This window comes from Pholis gunnellus (genome assembly GCF_910591455.1).
Source record: "Pholis gunnellus genome assembly, chromosome: 3".
In the NCBI taxonomy this organism is placed as follows: Eukaryota; Metazoa; Chordata; class Actinopteri; order Perciformes; family Pholidae; genus Pholis; species Pholis gunnellus.
The window spans coordinates 12,777,593-12,801,873 of NC_136529.1; the positions used below are offsets into that span (position 1 = coordinate 12,777,593).

General features: G+C 41.6%; 1 protein-coding gene across 1 annotated transcript in view; it reads left to right on the top strand.

The window, feature by feature from the left end:
* Positions 1–24,281, top strand: part of cacna2d2a (calcium channel, voltage-dependent, alpha 2/delta subunit 2a) — a gene marked incomplete at both ends in the record, with an annotated part of 136,124 nt that overhangs the window by 97,302 nt on the left and 14,541 nt on the right. The window contains 8 exons of the mRNA XM_079156694.1: positions 4,218–4,349; positions 4,578–4,635; positions 14,627–14,677; positions 15,038–15,137; positions 16,584–16,745; positions 18,662–18,772; positions 19,995–20,073; positions 23,445–23,494. Coding sequence (XP_079012820.1) covers positions 4,218–4,349; positions 4,578–4,635; positions 14,627–14,677; positions 15,038–15,137; positions 16,584–16,745; positions 18,662–18,772; positions 19,995–20,073; positions 23,445–23,494 — 743 coding nt within the window. The remainder of the gene's footprint in view (positions 1–4,217; positions 4,350–4,577; positions 4,636–14,626; positions 14,678–15,037; positions 15,138–16,583; positions 16,746–18,661; positions 18,773–19,994; positions 20,074–23,444; positions 23,495–24,281) is intronic.

Genomic DNA, 24,281 nt, shown 5'->3' on the forward strand with positions numbered 1-24,281 from the left:
TGGGATGCTGTAACTTGTCAGTGACTTATACATCTGTGTTAGCTCCTCCTATTTTTATGCATTACCCAAATAACCTTCCCATTTAAGAAATTACTTTGGAAAAATATAATGGGTGTTAACTCGCTGAAATTTTCAAATTTGTATTTGTCTCAGTGTTGCTCTACCTGTGTGTGTTTGTGTCACCTATATGTCAAAGTAAGTAGAATTAAACTGTTCTATCTGTACTGGACTATCACTCTGTTAAGTAGAATATGTAAGCCTTCATGGCGATGACAGGGATAATGGTTATGACTCTTCCAACAGACTTAGCTAATAGCTTTTGCTCCATTACCATTATGGATGTCAGACCACTTGTGTTCCGCTCTGATATATTACAGTCAACCGTGCCTTTTTTCTGCTCTGTGTATACAGTAAATGCATGCACCTATTTCTATAATGTTGGATTAATACAGGGCATAAGGCGCAGATCGTTTGGATGTTGGATGTTGGATAGCTCTTTATCTCGGGTATATCAGTGTGAATAATGTGTGTGTGAGGGGTTGGGGTTGGGGGGGGGGGGTCACAGGATAGGGGTGGTGTTTGGGGGGGTTGAGAAATGATCTCACACAGAGATGCTCCATAAATCCCTCTCATAATTGTTTCCCTACTTGGTGTGCAGTCTTGCTCCATAAAGGGGCAAAGCCAAGGGTGCTCTAAATGTCAGGGGAGCGGCGCGCTGATGAATTACCTTTTAAAGATATCAGAGAGAGGCGCGTTTCACGTGAAAAATGAGCCCAACTCGGAGCGCTCGGAGGCCCTGTCCGACTGTGTGAGCATATTTCCCCCCCAGGGGAAATTTGTCTTTTTATCAACTGTCCAGAGAAGTCACAGCATATTCTAAATGAATAAATCAAAGAGAATTAGTTTGCTCTGTTCTCTTATCTCTGATGTGCCCATTTTTCTGTGGAGATCACCTGCAGACGAGTGTAGGTGTGTGTGTGTGTGTGTGTGTGTGTGTGTGTGTGTGTGTGTGTGTGTGTGTGTGTGTGTGTGTGTGTGTGTGTGTTTGCAGGGCTGGCCTGACAGTAGAGGTGACCCACAGGTGATCTACATGTGACTAGTTTAGTGTTAGCTGGAATCATGAGCCCACATACACTTTGGTCTGGCTTATAGAACCCTGGATTGAAAGTAGATATATATCATGAACACACAAATAGTCTGAAAACTTACTGCAGTGAGTGAGTGAGTGTGTGCATGTGTGCGTGCGCGTGCGTGTGTGTAGCCCTAGGCAGCAATGCAGCTGATAATCCTTGCATAGCCACAGTTCAGTTGATGCCTTGATGTTAGTCAGGGTAGCTGAGGTGGTGCTAGTTTGAAACAGAGGTGGCAGGATGTCTGTTTGCCCTTGGCCTGTCTGGGACAGCTATCATTACAGACCCGGTGCCTCTCCTGATAAGAGCACCCGGGACTTCACAGCACACCGGCTGCCGCCGCAGCAACCTGCTGTGATAGCTCATGCTTAAAGAAACTTATTTTACACATTACTCTTTGACCATAGAGTATTGGCCAGATGAAATTGAAATGCATGGTTTGGTTCCCTGATTATCTCCACACAAACATCAGTAAAATATTGCCACTGGTCTTGCTGAAATAAATCTGGAGTCATGGGAGCAACTGCAGCAAGTTTGAAAATTCATCAGAATAGCAGAGCTACTGAGAGTCTCAATACTTTCTCTCTCTAGTTCACTCTTTTTAGTTCTTCAGACCATCTGGACTGTTGGCAGTTGTAAACTCGGTGTTATGAGAGATAGAACAGACAGCTAATCTTTCTAATTCTGGAAGAATGAAATTAAGTTTGTAGCAGAGATGTGGCTGGTACACATTCTTCAGGAATAAGTCCTCTAATAACAACACAACAAACATCTGACAAAGCATTTGATTGATAAGATTATAAAACGTACTTTTCCAATAAATCAATTAAAGTAATATGGTGAAGCCTCAGCTGTCCTAACTCCAACAGCAATGATGAACAACTCTGCACCAGCTAGTTCTTCGCTTACAAAGCAAAGGACAAATTTGTCCGATTTGTCATTTGTTACATAACATGAAATCACTTTTTTTTTTTAAATCTATTCTTTGACCTCTACGTCTTTGATTCTGCCATTTTCAATTTAGTAGTTTAAAGTGAAATTTATTTTCAGGTTTTTTTCCTCTCTCTCTCTCCTCCTCGTGAGCGATAAATTGCCTTTTCGGGCTGTGAAAGCAGCCACTCATTCGTGTTAATTTCTGTGTTGCTTTCCATCAATCGTCCTCCCCCTCTCTCTGGGTTTTTAATGTTTATCCCCATCTGTAGGGCTGCCTCTATCCTCCTTCATTCTTCCTTTGTGGATACGTCTATGAATTTTGAGAAAAACATGTTGAGGAGCTCCCCTTGGTGATGGCAGCAATTTGGCTTTCATATATTCCTATCCTCCAGACACTGCTTAGTGCTGCTGTAGTGGGTGTGTGTGTGTTTGTGTGTGTGTGTGTGTGTGTGTGTGTGTGTGTGTGTGTGCATTTGTTTTACAGAATGCTAAAGAGTAATGAAACTCGGCATTCTTTTACCTGCATTTTTGGGGAGAGTTTGACAAAATAAAGGGGAACATTCAGCTAAAAATATATTTTTTAATATGATTTTTTTTAGGCAATGCCATGTGATTGTGATTATTCAAAGGTGTTCAGTCTACAATAAGGGAGGTAAGCAGTGAATGGGGGACAGTCCTGGCTTATTTCATACCTCTAAACTGACAGCTCGTCAAACACTGAGCAGTAATTGAAAAGTATGGGGAAAGTTATGAAAGATAATGATCGTTTATTTGTGTAAACTTCAATCCAGGGGTTTAGAAAAGCTGGACTTGTCGGATCAGAGGCTTGTCTAGTTTTGGTTGGCTGAGTAATTAAATCAGAGAAGCTAGTGAAGTTCTCCTCAGCTCAGTGCCTCGTCTTGTTTCCTCTTTAATCAGGCGGCTATTAAACCTCTGATTATGCTTCCCATCTTCTGACTTCAGCTTAGCTATTAAACGCAGACTGAAAGCACGTTTGGTTTGTGTGTGGGTGTCTGTGTGTGGGTGTGTTACAGGAAGAAAAAGAAAGACAGTGTAAATACAATATAAGTAATAAGAGTCTGAGGTAGAGAGGGAACAAGACTCACGTTGATGGGGTCGTAGTGTTATTCCACCACAACCTGCAGCGTGTTATTCCACTTATTGTTGACTAGATGATGAATACTTCTCTTCACAACCATAAATCAATTTCACAGAGTACCACTGACCTGTGAGATATATCTGTGACCTCACGTTTTAACTCAAAACACACATGTTGATGCGTTGAGGCACACATGCACACGCTTTTTTATTTTTCATCACCACGTAACCCTCTTGACTCCTCCTAACTCAAACACACATTCATGGACATAGTTTGTATTTCTTTGCCATCAAGAATTCTGAAGTGGCTTCTGTCTCCACATGCTGCAAGTGACATATGACCTCCTCCAAGGTCCTCTCAGATTCCTCCTCCTGCAGTCCTCAGAGATCACCCAGATTAGACTGATGCCCGGCCACCGTCGGCCGAGCTGCCTGCATACATCCATTCTTATGTGCTCAGCTTACTGCTGCTGGCACGGACAAGGTTGTTCAGCAAGGAGAGTTGACCTTTGGGTTACTAACAGAGAAAACCTGGTGTTTTTATCTAGGGCTCATTGTTGGAGTTTTTTAATCTAAAAATCTGAGAATGTATTTGTGTTTATTATGATTATTGAAAAACAGGTGCAAAAGAATCAATAATACAAAACTGGGTTTAAATCCGATTATAAAAACTATTTTTAGACCCTGAAGTTGAAGCATTTATTGCTTTTTTATATTTTCTTTGAGGGACTATGGCAGATAATCAGCAACTAATTTACATTTCTTCTCTTTTTTCACTTTTTATAACCAGAAGCATATTCTGACTTGTGCTCATTTCGAGAGGACCTTGTTTTTTTCTGAAAGCTGGGGTTTTATAGTGAAGCAGGAATCACAAAAAGAACGTTTGGATGCCGGGGCACATTCAAATCTGAGTGAAAGACTGTTTAGATTTTATCGTCTCCTTTTGAAAAGTATGAGTATTGAGTACTCTGATCAACCAGAAAGCAATGAGTCTTAACTATTTTTGCCAATTCACTAAGTCTTATTGTGTGTGTTTATCTGTGTGTGTTTCTACAGCCCCCGTCATACTAAACGAGTTAAACTGGACCCAGGCGCTGGAGAGGGTCTTCATTGAAAACCGTAAGGAGGACAGCTCTCTGCGCTGGCAGGTGTTTGGCAGTGCCACAGGAGTGACTCGATATTACCCAGGTAGGCCGCAGGTTACGGAGTCGACTGTCTGCCTTATAACTCACACCAAGATAAAATCTAAATTGACCCTAGGGCTCCTCGGCTGCAGAACATTGGCAATCGCTTATCAGATGGCTATACTGGTAACTCGATAGACAGAATGAAATTATGATTACTTTGATCTAATCTGATGTGAAATATCCTACAGTGCACTGTATGGCTTATAACTCATTCTCTTACTCTCTCCAGCCACTCCATGGAAGGCTCCCAACAAGATTGACCTGTACGACGTCCGCAGAAGACCTTGGTAAGTGCCATCTTTATCAGGACAAGGATCATGATCAGCGGGACTTCATTTATTTTCTTCCACTATTGATGTCTGTTGGAAATTTTAGGAAGAATGCCGAAACATCCATTATCCTCTTCATTTTGAACATTGTTTACGGAGGTATTTATGTCCTAAATCGGCACATTTGGACTGGGGCGTTGTTGGTGATAGAAAGAATGGCACTGGTGGGGATGTACAGTACTTCACCAAAAATAAAATAGCTCAGGCCAGCTTTTAGTCAAATATAAGAGTTTGACTTCAGTACAGTAGCATCAACAGATATAGAGTACCTTAACAGTTTTCACTCATAATGACTAAATCAGCTGTAGATGTGTTAGATTCTGATATAAATTTGCCATATTTCACATAATATACATCTCAATTTGCTGCATTAGTCCAGATGAGTGTTGGAAGGTGTGCGTTTTGGGCACGAGGTGAGTCCAGTTCAGTGTTGAGAGTAAAAGCGATTGTCCAGCTCAGAGCGGACAGCCTTCAACCAATACAAAGAGCAGCAGAGTAAAAGTGCAGAAAATTGCAGAATTTAAACTTGTCATTGCAACGTCTGTGCTGTCAGCAGCAGCACCGTCATGCTGTCTTAAAATCCTGACACACTGTTGTGATCTGATGTGAACACTAAATTGAAATACTCTCTACAGCAGTAACGAAATGTAAGCATCAATTTAATTCAATTGCTTCTGATCATGCCTTTATAGAAAACAAGTTTTTAATATTTTGTGATATATTTTTTTAACGTGCTGCCTCAGGCATATTTGCACTCGGTGTCTTTGTACTTAATGTTCTTAACCACATGCACAAAAAAGGCTTCTACTCTTAAATGCAGCCGTATAATAGGATTCCTGTACAGTGCTTTGTCTCTGGCTCTTGTAGACCTCCTGTGCTCCTTCTAGCCCGCAGCTAAATAATGGATATTGTTTAGTGGAATGAGATCAAAACGTTTCACTGACCCGTATTTATCTCAGTAAGTGATAATGTTGTTCCTTTGTCTTTTGCTACAAGGACAGAGCAAGATAGAGGCTAATGTTTTAGTTTTTAGTGCCCACCTTTGCCTGTGGTTCTCTGTGTAACAGCCGATCCCTGTACAGAGTGCCAGGGCGGGCGAGTGTGACGGGCTGGACAGAACTAGGCTGCGTTTGGCCAAATAGCCCCCTCACCCACCAACCCAAGCTTCCTGTCCACCATTCCACTTTCAATCTACCTGCCACTGTCACATTGACTTTGTGGCAGTCCTGCCTGTTGCCTCGTTACAGGTTGGAGTGAACTGGACATAATCATGACAGCAATGTTGATTAGACCTGACCCCGTTTTCTATCTCTGTCTGGATCCAGTTCAACCTGAGTGGCTGTTTGAGGTCAGCTCGGGCTGTCGGATGAAGTCAGCTCGCTCAGACTCAACAAACAAAAGACAAGCAAAAGAAGCTTTTACATTCTTATGAAGTTTGCATGAAACTCAAGATCCAAAATGTAGCCACGTCTGAAAGAGAATTAATCTGTTCATCTTTAGAAGTATATTGAATGTAACTTCAGTTGCTCATTTTATGTGGGGTTTAAAGGCTCAGTTTATTCATCCGTAAAGACAGCGATTTTACGGTACCCAAACTGTCTGCCCGTATAGCAGTGGTATGTGGTACGTAATGTTACTCGGCAGTGTGTGTACTGGTAGCTCCGTTAGCCGCTAGCCAAACACACCGTCCAGAACAATAAAAATGTGCAAACTGGCGTCTCTGGGCACATAGTAGTGGATGGGAAGTCGGCGATGCAATCAGCCGTGTTCACTGATAGCGTCCCCTACCGTCTAGGGGTCGTTAAAGAGTGGCGAGTCAGCAGGCAGTCAATGGCAGTACAAAACAGGCAATAAAAGGTGTTTTCAGAAAGTTTGTGTCACAAAGTCATTGAGCATGCAGCCATATTTGGCCACCAAAGTATTATGCAATTTACTGCAGCAGAATGCGAGATCAGCCGCACACACGTAACTGATCGCATGATCCTCCTTGTGGAGATAAAGAACAATGAACAAGGATTCAAAGAAATGGAATTCACAGTTTACAACCTTCCTGTACAAGTTTGTGGTTGTGTTATAAAAAAAAGAGAATAAGCATCAGTAGAGTCAATAATATTTGAACCATTTACTGCAAATTGCAGATACATTTAGACTGAAGAATTGTATCGATCTATGAGTTTTGAAGTGATAGCAAGTTATAACACTATTTGTTTGCCTTTCAACAAAAAAATGAAAAGAGATGGCGTATTACCTCAGTGTATCTGCATTCATCAGATCTCAGACAATTTAATTAAGCTATCACCAAAAGTCTCCCTAGTGCTTGTGTAAACATAAAAAATACGGTAAAACACAAGGCACTGTGCAGCAGGATACGTTTAAACAAGGATCCTGTCTCTGATCTGACAGCGCTACAACCAAAGTACACCCGAGTTTAATTCTCTTCCACGTGTTTTGACTGGGGGACTCCTCCCTGAGACGGGGAGGAACAAGGAAAGAGAACGACGGGGGAGACTGCTGAGCGGCGGCAGCGCGTGTGACAGAGGAAGAGGTGTACTACTGCAGGAACACCTTGTCTCCCCCCTGGTCTTCCATGTTTGTCACTCCTCTCGAGCCTTTGCTCATCTGGGAGCCTCCGACGTTGCTGTATGGCCCGTCGCTAAGCAACTTGTGCCCAGCCGCGCTGAGTGGCGGGGCCGTGGCAGGGAGTGTCATGATATGTCAGGTCAGACTTGTGTTATTATAGTCTAACATGCTGTCTCCCCGACTGACACTCTGTGGAGAGATCGTCCAATCACACGCGTTACAAAAACAGTCCACAGGGGTTAGGTAAGCCCGTCATGTGTGCTTATGTGACAGCGATAGATAGCAGCATCCGTCACAAGAGCAGCAACACAAACAACAACACAAGCATTTATACAGGTCGTACAGATGCTTAGATGAACACAACTCGTGAACTTGGTGTTGAAGTCAAACTTTTGAAATATCCTCACTTTTCTGTGTAAGGAAATAAATCAGCATTGGACATGTTTTTAAAAAAAAAAACATTTCAACTTCAAGCGTCTGGATAGGTTTTTCACATGGCAACAGATGAGTGACATCTGAGAGCCGCCATCGCTTCAAGACGCACTGTCAACTTGTGACCGAAGCCCGTCATATTGAATATCTTATAAACGTTGATACAAGAGACTAGGCCACAGCAATATGGTAAATGCTACAACTTAGTGTAACAGTAACTCAAGTACACCGGAATTAAAAAGTCACCATAAGCTAACACTACTGAGGATGTTGAATTGGGCCAGGCTCTTTTATTTTGTCTGTCCGTTTACAACATTCAACATTTGAGAGGTGCCGTCCATCAAGCTGTCAAGTTTGTACTCCACTCGTAGAGTGGAAGCTAACAAGCAAGGCCAACTAGCCTCGAGTTGGAAAGTGGAAGCTGAGCTGCCAACACTAGCGCCGACTTCCACTGAATGTTACGTTTCGTTCATGTCATTTCAACACCGAGGAGTCATCAAAAGCCTTTTTGTTTGCCGTCTCTATTTCATGGGTCCAGGTGCGGTGATGGCTTTAACCATACTGTCAAAAGTCACTTAAATTCATATGCAGTAAATAATGTACAGGCACAAACAGAACACACTCTGTCTCACGCGTCCTCCCATAAACCGAATAGCGCTCCTCCCCTCACAAACTCACAAATGCATCAGATCATATGGGCTGGTATGCCAGATTCATACTGGAATTCACAAATGCCATGATAGTAACTGTAATACACAGATGCAATCGCATGAACATGCTTGAGTAACGTTTTACACTGACTAACTGCGGACAGAGTCCCCCTGTCAAAGATGTGATTTACTATGGAAAGTGAAATTAGGGGCCAGAATTCACGGCCAGTTTGTAGCGTAATAGACCTGTAGCTTTCTTGGGACGGATGCATGGCGGCGTGGCTAACCTGGCCAAAGCTGTCCAGGTGCACCTCTGAGGAAGAGGATCAGAGGGCCGCCTGCCTCCACAGATGGGCTCTCTCCCCGTCTGCTCCCCCACCAACAGCCTCAGGAAAATTAATGGTCCAGTCAACACACTTAATTGTCTCCAATTGCTCTGACATTAATTATTAACATTGGTCCATTATAATGTCTGTTCGTGTTATCAAGGGAAGCGAAGCAGAGGGTGAAGTGAGGCAGAGGCAGAGGGAAAAGCAACGGGGCGAAGAGAGAAATAACCAGAGATAGGCATGGAGTCCTGTTAGCCAAGCGTTGCCAAGATCCCATTACCTCCCAGGTTCACAACAGCATGTAGGCTATATCACATATTGATTTCCTCAAAAACTCAATCTAACCTGTTTATAAATATTATGACGGCTGTTCAATCCTCGAATCCCGAAAATACCATTCCCTGTATCTCCTTCTTTCAGTCTCTCCCCCCTACTTCAGGGAGAGGCAGCGTCAAAAGAAAGACCAGTGTGTTGTGGGTCAGGCTAAAGGGAGACACAAGGCTTTAGCTGTCCCAATAAAATATCTTGACATTTCAGTTTGAGCCAAAATGTGAGAGACACAGCTGGGGACTCTTTTTTTTTTTTTTTTATCTCAAAGAGCCACAGTAACAGACAAGTACTTGTCTACTAACAATTGATGCTGATGTGTTCCAATATGCATGACTAATTTAATATTCTGCACTTTATTCCAGAAGTTAAAGTGGTGGAAAAATTGAGCATTACATTTTGTGTTCTTTTTAGGCATAACCGAAAATATGGAAATGTGAATCTTGGTACCAACCCTTCCAATAATCAACAGAAAGTGGAATAAATAAACGGCAGACAACATCTCTTTCTCCTGCAGGCTCTCTGGGCGCTGTCCTTCTATATATATATATATATATATATTTTTTAATCTTAATTCAATCTTTATTCGCCTGCCACATCCACAGGAGCGCTAAGAGCAGCAGTCCATAAAATAATAAGCCCATCAGCACAACACAAATCCACGCACACATGGGAGCATGCACACAAACACACCTACACGCACACATACACACGCTTATATACAGTTATATACAGTCCTCCCATTATTATGTTGGTTACTCTGCTTACATCTCCTGTACATGATGGATGCATATCAGAGCTCATACTGTGGAGAACAGATACAATACAGATGGTACTGTATATACATCCCACTCATTATTTGTATGCTCTGTACAATGAAAATTGTTCCTCACAAAAAAATACAATGAAACACGACACATACACACAAACACACAACTCCAAACATACAGTAAGCTTTTCCTGCACACTTCACTGTCGCACATTAAAATGAGCCCAAGCCACTCCATGTATCATGCTCCATGTATCTATTGCATGTGTCTGAAATGTATGTCGTAGATAATTCCTCCAATTTAAATGTAATGCGCAACACTTTGTGGAATGGGTCAGGGTGCATAAACACAATCTCCTGAGAGAGTTAGCCCCCCGGCACAGTTAATGTATTGATTTTACAGCGGTGCGCCATGATAAAACTATTTCATGAATTCCAATGAGACTCCTTTGCCAGACTGCTGCAAAAGGAGCAAAAATACAATCAACACAATGCAGAATATGTCATTGTGTTCGTTGCTTGTCTAATGCATTTCTTTTAGATTGATGGCGGGTGGTGGCGTGTTGTAAGGGTGAGGTGGCTGCGAATGTTGCTGTTTTAATCTCCCCTATTTGGAGCGAGACCTCCTTCCACCTCAGTGTAAAGAGCACGTCTTCCGCACACACAAGTTATCTTGATTGTACATATTGTAATGGTAAGAACATGTTTATATCGTGACCTCCATGATGTACATTATGGCTTTCCAGTTGTTGTTTTTATGGGCATACAAGTCGCTGCCGCTGCTGTGGCCAGACCTTCTGTTTTTTTTCAATTTATTGGCATAATAATATATCAAACAATAAATAAAAAAGCATTGGCTACTTAACCACAAGCAATTATATGTTTACTGCATCTGAAATTCCTTCTGATACAGTGTGTGATGTATTGCACACCTCTAACCTTCACTCAGGGATTATTTACATTTTACAATATTTGTGAATTGTCTTTTTGATCAAAATAAGTCAGTTTAAAATTTCTCATCACATGTTCTCAGAGTTGTAATTGATCTTTCTCAACGTATTGATTTTTTTTCCAAAACCAACAAAAGAAAAGAAAATCTTCACATTTGAGAAGCTTTGTCATTTGTTTGCTTGATAATATACGTTAATAATTAATGTCACAGTGCTTTTTTAGGGTTGGAACAAAAATTATAAGACCTGATCAGTCACTATGTGATTGATTGGTTAATTTAAATGTATAAAGCCATTTAAAATAATATGAATATGTTATTCCCACATTACAACATGTCATAGTCTCTTTAATATCCAGAAGCATGGCCACTTTGTGTTCTTAGAGGCTTTCAGGTGTTATTGTATTTATTGTGGTTTATGTACTTATGTACAAAGTAACCACATTTTGTTTGTATGTGTGTTTCTTCTTTATTGTGCCTGTAGCTAGACCTTGTCTGAAACTGGCCATCTTATAGGCAGATGCATTCGCATGGCCAACAAAGTAGCCACTTCTGTACTTGTGTTTGAGATGTGAGGTTTCACTTGAATACCTGTACGTGATGGACAGGTATAAACAGGTTGAATTAAATCACATACAGTTGGACTCAGAAGCTGATACATTAGTTTATCTTTTGTAATGAGTTGCCCACAGAATAAAAGTAATATGTAAATACAATGGTAATGTCTGAAGTAAAGTGCTTTCACTATATAATTCCGCACCAGTGGTTACCAATACTTTTGAGTGAACGGACAGAGAGGCTATAGGCTGATATGTTGTGTCTGATGGCTGATGGTTGTGTCGTGGTGGAACAGAATGGGCGACAGGGCTCAGTTCAGCACCAGCCAGGCCCATCTGCTTGTCACCTGGCCTTGGCACGCAGGAGACTGGGTAATGACAGGGAAAGAATGGCATCAGTGGGCAGAAGCTGAGAGGTAATTACTGACTGGAATCCATGCAGAAAAAACACATCTGGATCTATGAGTCAAAATGTGGAGAATTATACACTGATATCGGCCTCAATTCGTGATTTTTATCTGTCAGAACCGTAGAACCGCATATCAGCCATGGAGACCGAAAATCCTTGACTTCCTCCCGCTCTCTCTGATCCTGATGTTCTCTGCTCGGAGGCATGGAGAAAATTCAATTGTGCTTTAGGCAATGGAAAAGGGGAGAAAGAGAGCGAGTGCTGATACACCAAGACAATCTGTGGGGAAAATCAGCCATGGCAGCACTATAGCTTCAGTGTTGAGTGACGCTATCATGGCTCATGTGTTACTCCTGTCTACTCCATCACTGCTCACACATTCCTCCTAAACCCCATTACTGCTGATCAACGCTGCCTCTTTCACAGTTGGAGAGAAATGGATCTTCTTGAAAGTGATATTTTCTCAACAGATTTTAGGGCCAAAGCTTGCACAGTTCTCCATTGTGAGATTTTACATTGGGGCTGTGGAAGATGACCTATAATGACTACTGGTAACAGAAGTCTGCATTGCCTTCTAATTAACATTTAGCCCCTTCAAAATAACTTGGAAGTCCCATTAAAGGACTCTTCGTCTCCATGAGAAATAGACTGACCAGAGAAGTTAATGAAATCCTGCAGTTGGTCTGCAGGCATCAGCCGTCACCAAATGACCCTCCTTCAATCTCCAGTAAGGGTGTCTCCGTCCATAAGCCTGGGGGAGTAAAGACGTGGGCCACATTTTGACAGAGTTTTCGTCCCGCATCGATGATCACTTTCACAAACCCCATCCGCTCGAAAGAAAGAAGCAGCCACTGTGTGGAGTCTTAGCTCTCTCCCCCACTCCCTCTCACTCCCTCAAATTAAGATTTCAGTAATTAAATTGATAAAAGTCATGCATGCCAATATGCCTCATGGTTCCAGACCTGATTTCATACGCCACACAGTTGGAGAGCTGCGGAAGTTCTACCTTTGATGTGGCATTCTTTATTATTGAAAATAATTGGATTCTCCCTCTCTCCCTCTCTCTCTCCCTCACAGTCACACACACACACACACACACACACACACACACACACAGTTTGCCCATGTTCACTCTGGGCATGCTCAGTTAATCGACCTCTTGCGAGGCAGTGCTGGTGCCGAGTCTCTGTTCCATCTGGGGGTTTCAGGCAGCTTTTCAGTAGAGTGGGGGCCAAGTTGTGTCTGAAAAAAACCGGATTTGAGCAGCCCAGGCAGCGTGCTGAGGGACGTCACTTCAACGCGGGTCAGAGGTCATGCTGCAGGTTGGAGTGGCTCCTGCCAGTGAGTGGGAGCGGTGAGACTTGTGGGAGCAGTGGCGAAGCCTACCGGGGCTCTGTTGCTCTACCTCCATATCAGCTTGGCCGAGCATAAAAAAAGAGCCTCTCTGGCCCACGGGCAGCTGGCTTCTCTCCACACTCAGCGGAACGGCTGATAATCAGTAGAAAGAGACCCCTGATGATTACTCTGCTTCTGCCTAAGAAGGCTGCTAACTGCTTGCCTGCTCACTCCTCAGAATACTCACATTTGAAACTCCCCTTCCCAGTATGCCGTAGAATTGATGTCATACAATGTCCATCAATCTCAGCTCTCTTTGTATCATGGGGTGAATGTGAATTTAATTGCCACTGGAACAGAATGAAGGAATTTTTGATTTTCCTCTGTATGTCACCCTCTATCAACTGTGGACAGATGTTATATGTGTGCCGCTTCCAGGACACAAGTTGTCTGGCCTTGAAAGTTCAGTGCCGTCTCTGCCTTGTGGGCCAATGCTGTGCTGAGGTTGACACACACGAAGAACAGCCGTATTTTAGGAGCCGCTTTGCAGCGGAAGTATAATGGTCATAACTTGGGCCAACAAAGGGGCCGCCAGAGTAAATAATTTGGTTGACGCCCAACTGATGAGTCATAACAGAACATCTGCTATCTTATTTTACTGACGGCACTTAGCGCAGTAGAGGATCTCCACAGCACAGGTTCACACCACTCAGGCTGCTCCTTGACAAGTTCATATAAATTGTCTAAATATATGTATTTTTTTGTCTTTAAATAATTACAAAGGTTCCTTATCTTGAAATTATTATCAGTATCCTAAACAAGTAAGGCAGTGTAAGGTAGTTATTTCGCCACAAAAAAAAGGACATTTGATTTGGGAAGACATTTGTAAATATATGTACTGTAGATTGCTATTGAAAATAGTGTGTCAACTGAATAAGGTCTCCAGCACAGCTTATCCTTTACTGATAAATAATGTCACATTGTTTTTAAAGAAAGAAGAAATTAGCTAATTTACGCAATATCTAAGATAAATATTTATCCAAATGGTAATATTTGAATTTCAAAAACCTGTTTCAACACATTTTAGCAAGAAAAAAAAGAAAACGATCTTAGCCCTTGTAAAAATAGTAATTTGATTTTTGTCACTGATAAACAATTGTATGAATCCTCTGTTTAGACACATGATGTTAAGTTCTGCTCCTTTTAGATTCAGTTCCAGGCTTTACAGTGGTGGCTTGCGTGCTTAGGAGGTTGTACAGCTCAGCGCAGGCCACTTTTAGTAAATGTGTTATTATATACTTAGACCATAAACTAGCAATTACTTTGGCTTATGCAGTAATTATTTAGAGTGGGCATTGTTATTCAGTAAAGAGGAGTATCTCTGTTGAAGTCAACCGACAGAAGCTGGAGCCAACACTGAAGTATATAACACAACTTATTAACTCTTCTAAGCACATAAGCCTTTTTAGTATTCTGTGGCTTAAGTGGGCTCAGCTATGGTCGCTCCATATTATCATGGCTCAGCTCATTGTGACTTTGGCTCCTTTCTTTATAGCAATTCTCAAAGATTATAGGAACAAATTAAAGTCCATTCTTTGTGTCTTTTGTACAGGTATATCCAGGGTGCATCGTCTCCAAAGGACATGGTCATCATTGTGGACGTGTGAGTTTCTTACTCCTCAGTCTCTCAAACTGCCACCTCTTTCAACATTTCACCCCGGGTGGGAGTGGATGTCTCCTTCAAAGGGCGCTAGTGCCACCTGTTGGTCTCAGAAAAGCTTAAAGTTAGACGAAGGCAGACACTGCTCATTTTCCTACCTGAGATGAAGTCCATTTTACCATTGTATCACCTTCTGAAACACACAGATGCGATTTTGAATGCATGCCTAAACATGAAAGGTCCAGTGAGAAGATGAAAACGGTTAAACCATTCCTTCACAAGTTAGGAAAATGGACACGAGCAGGATGGAGACCTGTCTTCTCATAACTGATCTGTAAGTGCTTCATTGCGTCTTTTCTGCAGGAGTGGAAGTGTTAGTGGACTCACTCTGAAGCTGATGAAAAACTCTGTAGTGAAGATGCTGGAAACTCTGTCAGATGACGACTATGTGAATGTGGCCATGGTAAGTAGAAGTTTGCATCATGATTTGTGAATTAATGATACAAAGAACTCCTGAAAGCACCAATAACACAAATATTTGTTGTAGTCATTAAGCAGGTGGTAATCAAGCAGGGAGTCGCTGAACGGCACAGTGTGCTCAAACTCCTCCCTGTTGTTTGCTTTCAGTGGAAACACTGCACTTCCCTCATTATAGTGTATTTACTTTTCCTGCACCACCGTTGTTCCGTGTGGGATTGTGCCTGTCTTTCGTCCCCTCTCTGCTGATTACCAAGTTTTCTATTAGGACTTATGTTTCGGGAAACATTAACGTTATGCTATATTGCAGGACAGATAAGACACACAAGCACATCCACATGCTGTGTGTGGTGGCTCTGTTTGGAGACTTCCTTCTGTAATCCCTCATAATCCATTGCTCTTAGCCACTGTATGCCTCTAAATCCCAGCTCTAAGAGCAAGAAATGAGCATGGTAATCTGGGGAGAGGGGACGCATCTGATTTCACTTTATAAAAAAAGTGAGGGCTTACAATAGCTGGCTGTGAATTATTTGCAAAAGACATAAATAACCAATCATTAAAAACCATTACTTTGGTACCACCATGCTTCAGCACTTTTCTTTATGAAACTGTAGTCTCACTTCTGAAATGGCGATATAATTAGTTATAATAGTTCCGACCTTATTTGTTAGGAGCTTTTTATTCATATAGATAGTAGATGTAACCCAGCTTGTTTTTTCTTAATATATTTTCACAGCTACTGTCCTAACATTTTAAGACACAAGAAATGTGATTTTAAGAAGTGACACAGGGATTATTATGGCATATGTGGCTCTGACTACTTTTGCGTTTGATTTCGATGTCTGACAATTTAACTATGGCACAACACCAACCAATGAGAAATGTCAGCTTTTCTCACACGTAATGTTTTACACCAATCTTTCCTGAAAATGTCAATTGATTTTGAAGTTGACCTTCAAGAACAAACAGCATTTGAAACCTTCTATTACAGACATTGCTGCTAATGTTGTGATCACACATAGACACTGCACACAAGCAGGGAAAATACATGCCGCGAACACACACATACACCACACACAAACCTGCACACACACACACACACAGTTTTAGGCTAATTTGGTGGATGAGATGAGACAGATGATATTACCTTGGCTGGGTTTCTGTTCAGTGGTTTGCACTGGTGTTTCAGGTGCACCTGTTCTTTGTGTGGAAAGTTGTAATTACCAGTGTTTACTGCCAGCCAGAGAGCAGAAGGGCAGCTCACATCTGCGCACACCCACGTCTGCATCCTGTTGCCATGAACAAACAGAAACACACATGGATATGCACTCTTACAACAGTTGGACACCATTTTTTTTATTTTTTTAATCTAAAAAAGCAAGTATACATATATACAGTATGCTCATGTGAGTGTTTGTATCTCCCCTTCTAGTTCAATGAGAAGGCCGATGCTGTTGTTCCATGCTTCAAGACTTTAGTCCAAGCCAATGTTCGGAACAAGAAGATCTTCAAGGAGGCCGTCATAATTATGCAAGCCAAAGGAACCACAGATTATAAGTCTGGCTTCACATTTGCCTTTGAACAGCTTCTCAATGTAAGAGCCAAGAAGCCTTTTCATGGACGGGTAATGCAGGGGTGAATGTTTGTCTGTGAAAGTCTTCAATAACTTGCTGGAACTACGTACTAAAGCTCCATCATGTTATTATACATGCTGTCAGATCCAGTTAAAAAAAAAACTGAATTAGCAGTGATGAAACAGTGCCGACAGTGAGCGGCCCAGGTTTGAATAAGACATTTCCAGAGTTCTGTCATTGTCGAATGTAGGTCTGGTAATAACTGCTGTTGCGACGGAGTGACACTAACGTTTGCAGCAGCCAGCACCGTGGTGAGGTCTGACAGCAGCAGGCGTCCACGTGCTCTCGACACAGGTGCTGCCTCAGCTCCGTATGCTGCTGTGTATTTTAAGAGGCTGCCACCCTAATGGGCCCTGATGGGATGATTGATGAGCGCTCAGCGCAGCCCAGAGGAGATCAGCCACAGACACTTTATATTCCTCTGGTGGGCTTGGAGGCACAGAGCCAAGTGCCAGCTGCCCCCCCCCCCCCCCCCCCCCCCCCCACCACCACCACCACCACCACCTTCTCATGCCAGCAGAATGAGAAATAAAAAGGCCTGTTTAATCGCTGTCTGTGGCAGACTCACTCCCATGATTGGTGGCAGAAGCACAATAAAAATATGTAATTGTAGCAATATTATTTATCTTTATTAGAATCTTGTCAGATTGACATGCCACTGGCCTGCATATTAATGGCAGCTGCTGTGCAGGCAGGCGGGGGAAGTTTGTATCAAAGCTGAATGCTAAAATTCGGTGCCTGGCTTTGAGCATATAATGCTTAAATCAAATTTACCGCTAGAGTAATATTGTATACTCCAAATGAAATCCTAAAATTATGATAATATAAGGAAGGAACCAACAGTAAATGTCTAACTGTATGATGAAAAGCAAAGAATACAAGCTTTGATGAGTTTATTGCAACAAAATGTAGTGTGTGAGAATCCCTCCCTTCCATGTGCTCATTACATGATGTTAATAATGATTTCCAGGACAGACATTAATATCTTTCACCCTACACTCAAACTTTACCAATGTACCCGGCAGCATTAAATATATATTAGAGCCATGTACATACACAAGGGACAGTTCATTTATTGTGGTATTTGAGTATTTAATGATTTAAAAAAAACTGGTTTTGGGACATGGTAACCAGTTAAAGACCAGACATTATTAAACACATTGTGTCATAAAAAAGTAAAGAATAGAAAATAAAAATACATAGCACGGGCAAAAGTGGAAGACTCAGTGCACAATGAAATTATGTAAGGAGAACAATCCTACACACAGGTGATTCTTAGCTATAAATGCATTTTAAAAATTTATTAATTAATTAATTTATGAAAAAAGATCTTATGAAGAGATCCCATCTTTTAAACTGCCTTTAATCTACTGAGGTGAGATTTACGGAGTGGATCCTTTTAGATGTCTACCATTGCATCTATCCAACCTTTAAAATCTGAGGATTTAGCTCTAATTCTGGTACTAACGTCTAAAAATCATTCTGAAAGCTGTAATAAAATCTGCCAATAATAACCGAAAATATACAGTTTCATATATTTGAAGTTTGCAATCTGTCCCATAGTGAGTTTAAATCCGGCATCAAAGAGATAATTGAACAAAATGTTTTTTATAATGAACAAATACTATTACTATATACTATAATAAATATATATATATAAAAAATAATATTTATTACATGTTTATATACTGCTTATAAATGCTAAATATTATCTATGTAATATTTTCCATTTTGCGTCTTTGACATATTTATCACAATACCAGATTTTAATTTTAAATGATGTGTTGGAATGATCACCTCCCTCTTTCATTCTTGCATATTCCCTAACCTGTCTCGCTGCCTCTTTCTTTGCTCTTCTCTCCTCCCTCTGCCACAGGAGAGCAGTGCCCCGAGGGCCAACTGCAATAAGATGATAATGATGTTTACAGATGGCGGGGAGGATCGTGCACAAGACATCTTTGAGAAGTACAACTGGCCCAACAAAACAGTGAGTCTGTCCCCATAAGGCTGTTATCTGTTCGTCTACATCGCTCTGCCATCCCAAGGGATCATGCATGTCCAGAAACTGTCTTAGCTGTCTTTTCCCTCCCCATCTCCCACCATATTCTGCTGGCATTGTCTCATTGTTCAAGGTTTCAAGGATCATTTATTGTCATGATGCAACACAGGGATGCACAACGAAATTCAGTTGTAGCCCATTTGTAACGCAACAAACACATGACACGCAAAACAAAAACAAAACAGTAGTACATTCCTGTCGTGCATTCTTTTGATTTTGCGTCATAAGGATTGTAAACAGCAGCAACAAAAACAATTCTCTGGGCAGATAATATGGCCTACAGCTTCACATTAAAAATGCAACATGAGGAAAACAATGTCCATCAACTTTGACTGTGTTTGAGCACCGAGCGTCACGATGTAAACACAGAGTCCACCTCCTCTCGTCCCGACGGAGTCCCCCTCTCGTCCTACTGTTCGCTCGTCAAGTGCAGCTTGATCCGGGATGAACGATGGAGCCAGGTCTCTGTGAAGATGTGAGCTCAAAAGTCACCGACCTCGCGCTGCTTTCATCCATCTTATTTTACTGCAACCGGGCATCAGACAGATAGTGGAGTAGCCTCAGGTCCTTGCTGGGTTAGCTTAGCTTGCATCTCTTTTTCCTCTTGTGATTCATCCATTTGGCCTTTCTTCAACTCTCTCATTCCATCGCTCCCTGTCTGTTTCTCTGTCTCGCTCTCCTCTTCGGTCTCTTTTGTTGTGTGGCTGCTGGTGTTAACAGCTCTGACCTGCTGACTAATTAGCCACTTTATCATCAGCGCATATAAAATTACAGCCAATAGATACTCAGTTTGTGTCTTTGTTCCAGCGTTGCTTTCACTTCCAGCCTCCTTTCTCCACTTCACAGGCCAACAATATTTATTCTTATATCCGTTACTATTCTGTTGCCTCATGAGGGCTGCTGTCATACAGGAATAATCTGCAGTTTGACAACTCTTTGTCAAACTGCAGACTTAATTTGTGTGAGTTGACTGGGAGGCTAATCTAGTCATACTCAAGATGTGTGCATTGTAGTTGTCACATGACAGTGACCTTATTGCCATCCAGAAGAATGTTTGAGTGGTATTGTTTTGCTCTATTAGCTCTCTGCAGGAAGTTTGTTTTTTGGCTATTTATTCTGGCATTGATTCTTTTTTTTCCCCTCAATCCAGGTTCGTGTCTTCACCTTCTCTGTTGGCCAGCATAATTATGATGTCACCCCTTTGCAGTGGATAGCTTGTGCCAATAAAGGTATGTGGATAAGGTGTTTTTATTAAAGCAAATGTTTGTATGTACATATAAAAGAGAAATATGGGTTCTGTTGAATCAGTCTGACCCCCGTCCCTCTTGCTGTGAGGTCACACTGTTTACTTTATAACTAATAGTGTGACTAATAGCCCCCTAAAATTTAGTTTTTGCTGATCTCCAGTGGTTTAACCTCTCACAGGGGTACTCTAGAACCCTGTGACATCACTGTTGGATGTGGTTTTACATTTGCACCAAAGCCCACCTCTGACCATACCTCTCAGGGATGCTGTCTCTGAGATGTGAAACACACTTGAATCTTTTAAACCAGAAAAGTCCAGCAAAATACTAGCTTGGTGTAAACTTACTCTTTAACTGTTTTCGGATACATATTGATAGAATTTAATACAATATTTAAACCTGCTTGCCCCATTACAAACCCACCATCACTAAAATTGATCTTACTGCACATGATTTTCAACATAATATTTTATTAATCTAAAGCAGCCACAGTTCCTAAAATAACCCAGCAAACATGCAGCTCTGCCTCTGACAACCCGTATGATTCAGCTGCTCTTCCTGTTAGCTACATTGTCTGCTTGAATCTCATCTTGACTCACCACATTAAATCCCAACCTAACTGCTGTTTCTGTGCTCAGTTTGGAACACAGTTGTATTTTTTAATCCCCCTCTCCTCCTCCTCTGTTTTTGTGGCTTGATTTAATATTGTTTTCTCAGTGTTTCAGTTTATCTGAAGCTGCTCCTTTATAAGGCCTTCAGTTGCCTGTATGAAGCCTCGGCTAACTGCTGCTGCTGATTAGCTTATTGCCAGTGGAGCCAAGTGCTTCAGATGTATCTTCCCATAAGTTGTTATTAATTAGCAGGAGGAGTCTGGTAGCAAGATGATTACCGTGCCATCTCCCTGTCAGGCAGGGGAAAGTCCAGGATTACGCCTCTGTGCCAACATGCTCTCTGCTGTTCGCGACTGTAGTGATTACCATGGTACTAAAGTCTATGCCAACATGAGACAATACTGTTGACACACCACCCTCAATGGAGCTGTCCTCTCATATCTTCAGCACTTATTACTCTTTGGTATCTCACTCCAACAGAGCCAGCTCCCTGACACTTTCACAGGCCCTAACCCTTCACCCGTGTCACACACATTTGTCAAAACGCAGCAACACACACAAGCACAAAAACACACAACTAGGCCACTTGGAGATGCTAGCTGTGGTCTCATTTAAGCTTCAATCCCATTTTAAGAAGAAAGTAACCTCTCTGTGACTCTGAGCACAATGAAGCCATTTCTCCACGCTCGCACACAGTGCAACAAAATGCGGAACGGAAAGGAAATAGGTGAAAGCAAATACAATATCCTAATACTGCCACAAAAGTGCTGTTTATATATAATCCAAAAATAGGGACAAAACATCCCATAAATTCAAGATGGGTATCCATAAAAGAAGCATGATTGGAAGTTTATTGGATGAAATTACACCAGTTTTTATGGTGTGTCTCAACAAAAATATTAATAAGAATATTGAATATGTGTATAAAGTAGTGCATGCTGGTCTACCGAAGACGAAAAATACATACTCGTACTGAAAACAGCATACTCTTTATTTTATGTTTTATTTTTATTAAACAATTATTTTGCCAGGATAATTCCATTGAGATTTTGAATCTCTTTTGCAAGGGGGTCCTGACCAAGATGGGCGTGAAAGTTTCACAACATAAAAAGACAGAAAAACGACTTGAAAACCAAACTGGAAATATTTTAAAAAAACAACATAAAATCAACATTTTACATAACGAGACGACAAACCAGCAAATTGCATCAGTCCAATAATGTTCATCATTATCAGGATAACTCAGTGCTCAAATGATCCTTAATCCTGTTTTTAAAATGCTTGCATGCTAATAGAATAATCTAGTTTATAAAGTAGCTCAGTAGCTTTGTAGCTTACCTGAAGGTCCAAAAACTATAAAAGCATTTTAACCAAAAACGTTGCGGGTTCTAGGGATAGGTGCCTAATTTGTCTGCAAGATAGGAGGTTGCAGCTACAATTTTTTGTGTCAGTAGGGAACATAGATAAGGAGGCAATTTTGTAATATGGCCGAAAACCAGAATAATCTACTAATGTTCCATGCTGCGGTTGTATAAGCAGGGAAAACCATCTCTCTCAAATCGTAACGCAGCACGATACACTGAATCCAACATTTTCAAAGTGAATGAATTTGCATGCAAATATAAAATATCACCATCATTATTTGCTGATAGAAACGTCGCTTTAATTGATTTTTTCCTTACAGCAAAATAAAAACAGCATTTGTTTCTATGTAGGAACCTCATTTAGCAAAAAGGCATGATATATTTTTAATTCAATGGATGTGATGTATTTTATACACTAATCAAAAGTCCCAAATGTTCCGTTTTATTTTTCTCAAAACAGTTCCAGATTACTTCATAAATCTTAGGATGACGTAAGAGGATAACTGACCTCTAATAGTACACAGGCATTATGTAATGAGTTTTCAGAAAGAAAATGTTTTTGATCATTCATAATTGCCTCTCAAACAGCAGACATTTGTTGTTAACTTGCACAGCACTGTGGAGATCTACATTACAGACTTACTTTTTAGCATCTATATCTTACCCTCTTCACGTCTCGCTGAGCGTTGCCCTACACCCACAGATACCACCTCTCTGGAACACTGCCAAAAGCACTGGGACAAACTACTGCTCTGAACAAAATTATCATTATAAGTATGTGTGCCCTGTGCGTGCAGAGATGTGTATGTATGTGCATAATGTTTGCATGCTCAAATGTGCAAATGAATGAGACGGAGAAGGCAAGTCTCGACACAAACCACTGTGGCACAGTGCATAATGTGACAAAATAATGAGAGTCATCTCAGCCTTTTAACATTCTGGGGATGCTGTCTCCATTTCACCGCTCTTTGTATAAACACTCATGGCTTTAATAGCTTGGGGAGCGGCGTGGTTATTGACCCAGTCGGTCATTTTCCTTCATTCCTAATCAGCGGCAGCAGTGCCTGGGGCTCAGCATTCCCAACGAGCCTCCACATTTACATCCTGCAGCACGACCACGAGTGTAGAGAGGTCAATGGCCACAAGCTCCACCATGCCTGCTTGGCCCAACACCATCAGCTGGAGATGATGGCATTACGTGTACCTAATAGCACGGTAGAGATTAGACTCCAATCTACAAATGGATCGCTTTTGTACACGCTGTGACTGTTTCAATCTTGAAAATGGGGGCAGAATATGACGCGGACAGGCACCGTGACGCAGGCTGTATGCAAAGCTTTCTGTTGGAATAGTGTATTGATTTTCTCCTCTCGATCTTCAGGTTACTACTTTGAAATTCCATCAATTGGAGCCATCAGAATCAACACGCAGGTAAAGTACATGGGATACTGAATGCACATTTATGAATCCACAAAAAAAAAAATGCAATTATAAGTGAGAAGCTAGTCCAGTTTTCCTCCATGGTTGCTTTGATGATAATTATACAGATTGTAGATAAGTATTCGATGCAGCTGGACAAGAAATACAGAAAGGAAGTGACAGAGCTGGAGATGGAGTGATAACGAAAAGGGTTGTGGACTCTCTGAGAATGATTCTGGACGCTCTGAAGTAAAGACTTTCAGATCTCTTGCGCTTTTTCTATCACACTCTCTTTCACACACACACCTTAGGATCCTCACACACCCAGGGTCCTGCCCCCCCCCCCCCCCCCCCCACTCTTGCTTGAGGCACTACGAGCTTCTGGAGGCCCTTGGGATAACCTCATTCCAGCTGTAGAAATTGACTCAGTTGCTGGGAGGTGGGGAGCTACTGCACACCCCTCCTCCCCCTCTCTCCCCTGCCTTCTCCTCCGACCCGGTGAGCGATCAGGCCCTAGAATATACTGTCAGCTGTTCCATTAACTCCAGCATATTTATATTCCAAGAACTGCCACTTAATCTAATAGGTTTTCCGAAGGTGGGTGACTACAGCTCTCTGTATAGGCCCAGAAGACACATTATTTAATCACACTCTGCCCTTCAACATCACACACTCATCACATAGACTCACTTGACTAAGATGGCAACATTCAAATAACAGATGGACCATAGATGGCAAGGATATTATTATTCAAACTGTCCTGACTCATGCGATTATGTAGGAATAGTGGAATAGTTTT